At 39.4% G+C, this 5,925-nt stretch overlaps 1 protein-coding gene across 1 annotated transcript; it reads right to left on the bottom strand.

Annotated features, from left to right (window-relative positions):
* Positions 1 to 4,094: 4,094 nt before the first annotated feature.
* LOC110923807 lies at positions 4,095 to 4,679 on the bottom strand. The gene has a single exon (XM_022167864.1). The coding sequence runs from the start codon at positions 4,677 to 4,679 to the stop codon at positions 4,095 to 4,097; it is 585 nt and encodes a 194-aa protein (XP_022023556.1).
* Between the last annotated feature and the right edge of the window lie 1,246 nt (positions 4,680 to 5,925).

Below are 5,925 nucleotides of genomic sequence, written 5' to 3'. Positions count from 1 at the left end.
ATTATCTTCGGAGAAATGATCTTCTGGTCCTAACGGGTTAAAGCCCGCTGGTTGTTGGATATAGTCAGCCGGGTTGAACTGGCCTTGGAAGAAAGGAGTGGGATCGCCAAAGGAACGATGCGAAACAGAACGTTGGAGAGGTATATAGGAGGGTTGAGGGTTACTGGGATCATTCTCTGAATTTGGCCTAAACGAGTGGCGGTATGAAGGCGTCGAGCTATGCGAGGTAGACCGTCTTGCTGGCTCAAAGAGGTTTCTCCTACGTCTCTGAGGCTCTTCGCTCCTCGTGCTGGAAGGAGCTCGCATGTTCGAAGGTCCGGCCTCGTGATCATTATGAGTAGTGATCGGCCCTTTGCCTCTTCCTCATCTTCTAATTGCTGGCGGCATATTTCCTGCTTAACAAATCTTTAAATAACAATAAACAATAAAAGACAAACTGGAATAACAAATTCGAATTTGTCCTATGTTCTTGTCTAGACTCAAGTATGTGCAATTGTGTTATTGAGATTAAACACTTAAGGATAGTGTTTAATTCACTCAACGTTGGCTCTGATACCAACCTATCACACCCCGATTTCCACGTGTATCACCGGTGGGCCCGGTGGGGGATTACCGTGATGTAGTTGGCAACAATATAGTCAAACCACACAATATATAAATGCACAACGGAAGCATAAAGATAAATATATTTCAACCTTTGAATGTAATATCAAAGTATCACAATTGTCGAAATATAATCCACAGAGGATCAAAATAAAATGTAAGTATTGTTCAACAGACGTAGGCATCTTAAGCTTGCGAGACTCTTTATTGATGCTAAGGAGAGATATCCAGCCAATTACGCTTAGAACCTGCATTTAATCTTTTTAGGGAAAATACGTCAGTTTACACTGGTAAATACATTCAACCGACACTTTTTGTAAAATGTTTTATAAAATTGATTTGAATTCACAAGGCATAAACTCTTTATAACTTGGGATAATTTATAATTAAATCTTGCAAAAGAATTACATGTTTACTATGCGTTCGGTCGCCCGGGTCGTGCCGGGTTAAAGGTTAATGGACACGCCACAAAGCATAAAGCCGTGGCGGGAAAACCAACGGTTATACCTTTAATAATATAGACACATTACGGGTGTACGCCTACACCCGTGTGTCGGGGTCGTGGCCATTTCGTAAAATAATGCCAAGGATATCCGGGACATGGTCATTAAGCTCCCAAAGGCGTAAAGCCAACAAAACATATTTAAACGGGCCGATTAAATTATTCAATTAACCAACATATGATGGAAGATTTAATGCCCAAACAAGCGGTAATTTATATACTGTAACCCAAGCCCGTATAGGGAAAATAAGTTAAAAGTATTTACCTGAGCAAGTATTAATCCTTAATAAGCAATGCAAGTTTCTTTTACTGGTCTCCTATTCTGGAACAAAGGTTTAAATCAACCTATTAGAATCCTAACGGGTCTTTAATTTAGCCTTAGCTTAGACCGGTCAGTTTCAAAGGATATTTACGGATTAATCGCGTGAAAGGCGAAAACCGGGAATGGAATGTGATTTGGACCCAACAAGTACGAAGACTTGTTTTACATGGGTAATATAACCACACTCTGGATTTTGAGGTCAAAACAACAAGGTTTGACCTGTTTCAGTTAGTCTATGTAAACTAGTTACATAAGCCGAACTGTGCGTGCAAAAGGCGTAACGGGTAACCGTAAGAGTCCTACACAAGTTTCCTTAGTTAATACGCTTTAAAGAGGTTGTGGTATCAGTAGGATACCTTCCGTATTGCCCGTAACGAGTTTAAATCCATTATATGCCCCGTAGGGGTATTTCGGTTATTTTAAAGATTATAAAAGAGATTTCTGAGTTCTATAGGAAATCTGAGTTTTCTGGACAGTTTAAAAAGTCCAAAATACTCTATTTATTATTTAAAATCAGTAGCAACTGGAATTGGGTCTAGTTATGCTCGAAAAGGGTATATTCGGTATTTACCGAACCGATGCCATAACCGCAGGTTACGAGCAGATTAAAAATAATTAAAAATCTTTAAAATTCCCAAAATATTGTTTTACATCAGTGTGTAAAAGGTTTGGTGTCGAAATCTGGGTTTAGATAGGTTTTATGCTAAATGCGCCGTTTAATTACTAAAGTTTCCATAGTTGCGCTATTTAGCATAACTCCTATTCTGGACCTTGGATTGACGTGAAATTTTAGGGACATGCTTATAAATCAGTAAGAAAGATTTTTGCTCTCTCACATTTCCAAAATTCTCGTTTTAAAGTGGAAAGGGCGTTACGGTCAACTTTTAAGCATTTAACGGAAATGTGCTAAAGACTCGGACAAACATCGAACCGGTCACAGAGGGTTATACCATCATGTAACCTGGTCCTAAGAGAGTCCTAAGGCATATCTAATTCATACCATAACGGGTCAGAACTGAAGTCAAAGCAAAAGTCAAAGTTTTGCGACTTTCGGTTCCGAACCGGGTCAAAACAGTAAATGGTCGGATCAAACAAGCTTAGACTAGTTAATATACTTATTATCATGTTATATGTGTGTTAAAACATATTACACGCCATCTACATTACTAATTATGCATAAATTCGCAAAATAGCATTCTGTTGACTTTTTCTAAGCACGTTTGACTCGACATTCGGACTAGTTAGAGTGGGAATCAGAGGGTGCCCTTTTTGGGGTTTAAAGCCCACATGATTACCAACATATAACTAACTTTGATTCGACAAACCACTGGACCATTTATGATTTATCGTAAAGTCAATCGTTAATTACGACGGATTGACTTTTAAGCTAAACTATGCAAAAACTAAACCACAAAGGGTTAGGCAAACTTACAGAAGCTTGGTGCACGACCAGAGATGTTAGAAGAATGCTTTTGAGCTCCAGAAATGAGCAGATGAGTTGTTTGAAGGTGTGATGAACAATGGTGCACCACATTGCCTTTTATAGTGAAATTTTGGGCATAATATCATTACAACTCAACCTATAATTGCTCATGGATGATCAGCAGCTGTCCCTGAGTGTTAGGGGACATGTAGGGGGCGCCCATGCTTCAATTAATGCATCCAAGGTCGGTTACAAGATCAAATAGTGAATTTGTGATGTTTTCTGCATCTGGCACCTTGACGCGGCCCGCATTAAGGTTCAGGCTAGGCTCACGCGGGCCGCCTGAATCCTTATGTCAGGAACCGTATCTTCATATGGCTTGCGGCCCGCATTAGCTTGCTTGTTTCTCTAACGCGGCCCGCTTGAGGCCTGTAAATCAAGATTTTCAAATCTTTTACCATGATTAGCCTGACCTTTCGGTTCCGAAGGGGTAACTTTGCGTTTTGGGCCTCGTTTATTTACAAATAAGGGCCTCACGACTTTTACCCGCATTGTTAAGTCCCCGGTTAGTTTAATTACTATCCGAAAAGCCTTATCTTTCATTGTTGACGCTTCTAACCCCTCGCATACGGAGTTGATCATAACTTTCTCGTTTCAAAACGGAACTTCGTGAAATTTATATCGTATATTCTAGTGAGCGTAATTTACTGTTACAAAGCCTCGGGTATGTTATAGGGTCACTCAGAGGTATAACTTAAACATGTTGACACAATTAACCCAGTAGTTTGTAATCTCTCACTTTCTTCCGTATTTCGTTCCGTACGATCCATGATTTATCCGTTTGAAGGTACGAGCATCATTTAGGGCTACTGTACAATGTATTTACCCCTCGTTGACATTCTTAACCCTCGAATTTACATACTTTCCATGTTTATCAACTTTAGTCCTTTACTCTGTATTTAATACCACGTGTAAACTCAAGACACGTGTCAATACATTATTGGACGTAAAATTTCGAGGTGTTACAGTCCGCGTCCCCGATAAGAGTTGCGGCCACGACCTCTTCCCCTGATTGGGTTACGGGTTTCATAGGTTTGGGCAGGGTGATACGGTTATGGTGGGGGTGGGTTCGGGTTCTTTGTGGGATTGGTGGGGTTGCTCGGTTGTGGAGTATGGGCTGTGAGAGCCGCTTGTCTAGCGGCTTGTCGCCGTTGTTCGCGCTCAATCATTTACCGTGCATCATCCTACGATTTGTCGGCTTGAATAATAAAAGAAGCTATTGTGTCGTATTCTTGGGGAAGACCCGTAACCATTTGTAACACAAGGCGAGAGTCACTTACCGGGTGATCGACGTCATATAGTTGCTCCGCAAGGTCCTTCATCTGCTGGAAATAAGCATTCAGAGAAGAGCATGATGCCATGGTGGTAGTGGTGAAAGCATGTTCAAGAGTGGCGGCACGATCGTTTTTGTTGTTGAGAAAAACAGTGTGTAAACGATCCCAAGCTTGTTGGGCCGTGCAATCGGTGTCAATTACTCGTTTGAGATAAGAATCGGATAAAGTGCCATATATCCATTGAAGGACAATGGCGTCAATCTTGGACCACGCCTCGTAAGACGGATCGGATTTAGCAGGAGGGCCGGAACCATCAATGTGGTTGAGCACGTCATACCCGTGGGCATGAAGACGGAAAAGCTTGACCCAGTCGGAGTATGTTACCTTGTCGCCATCAAGTATACGAACCTTATTTTGAATGTTCGTTACGGAGTAAACAGGGTGAAGGGTCCTTGCTGGTGGGTTATCGGCAGCTGGTGCTCCTTGATCGACCATGGCAGAAGACAAAAAAAATGAAGGTGAAAAAAAATTGAAAGGTGGCGACGAAAAAGGTAATCAGAGGGTATGCTCTGATACCATATTGATTTGAATATTATTGTTGAGATTCTATTCACGTACATCATACAAATATATATAAAGAATGAGAGTCCTACCTAACCTCCTCTAATTATGCTCCTTCCTATTATCTCTATACAATTATATGGAAGGTGAATAATATAAATAATGACATAATAATGGCCGAGTAAATGGGTTGACTAATACCGTTAAGGGTATTTAAGCATATTTTAAGCACCAGTCTCTTTCATTCGTTTCTAAATGCATATGTCCACATTTCTTATCAAATGACCTCCCACCACAAATATAGTTGTGGTGGATTCAATGTGGTGATTTATGTATTCCAAATTTTACCCTTCAAACCATTATTCTACGGCAAAGACTCTTTATAGAGTCATTTGACCAATATTTTACATCTTTCACTTTTCATACTCATTCAAAGTATTTATTTCATCCTATCACTTATTTCCAAACAACCTTTATGGTTTATTTGCTCAATTTCGCTTACAAGGGCGTTTTAGTAAATTTTAGTCCTTCTTTTACGACGAAGGACTTTTAGTACTTGTTTGACCCAAAAGTCCGACTTCTAACTATAGTTTTGTTTAGGAACCATTATGTTTCTAAAATGTCATAATCATGACTAAATTTATTTGGTTTACCTAAAAGTTAACCAAATATCTATACTTTAACCTTGTCTAACTCTTATAGAACTCCCAATTCTACATGATGAGTTGTATCACTATACATACCTGGATCGGATCAATATATTGACCCGTTTCAGTACCTTTCCTTAGTGGCTGTAAATTGATAGCGATGTAAGCATTCTTGTGCTATTTATTTCCTAAAATCATATAACTTGACAACCCATTAGCCGACATTGTCAAAGGGTGATAATTTCACCTTTTGACTTGTTTGGTCTATATGACCAATTACCATCGTCAAATTGTCAAGTTACCATTTTGCCCTTAATGGTTATTATGATTTAACTTATATGATAACCATTAAAAGTACATGTTTTGTTCGTCATAACATGATCGAATTTCAGATTTAACTCAGTTTTAGCCATCATTAAGTTTTCTTATCATATTTGATTATCTTGTTCCGTACGACCACACGTCGGAACACCATATCTCAATTAGGTATTTGTCTTTTTCGTAACTAATAAGACGAAAGAATATTCTAAATT

This window comes from Helianthus annuus, chromosome 17, assembly GCF_002127325.2.
Source record: "Helianthus annuus cultivar XRQ/B chromosome 17, HanXRQr2.0-SUNRISE, whole genome shotgun sequence".
In the NCBI taxonomy this organism is placed as follows: Eukaryota; Viridiplantae; Streptophyta; class Magnoliopsida; order Asterales; family Asteraceae; genus Helianthus; species Helianthus annuus.
Note: the sequence above shows the minus strand (reverse complement) of the source record. Positions and strands in the feature narration are given on the sequence as shown.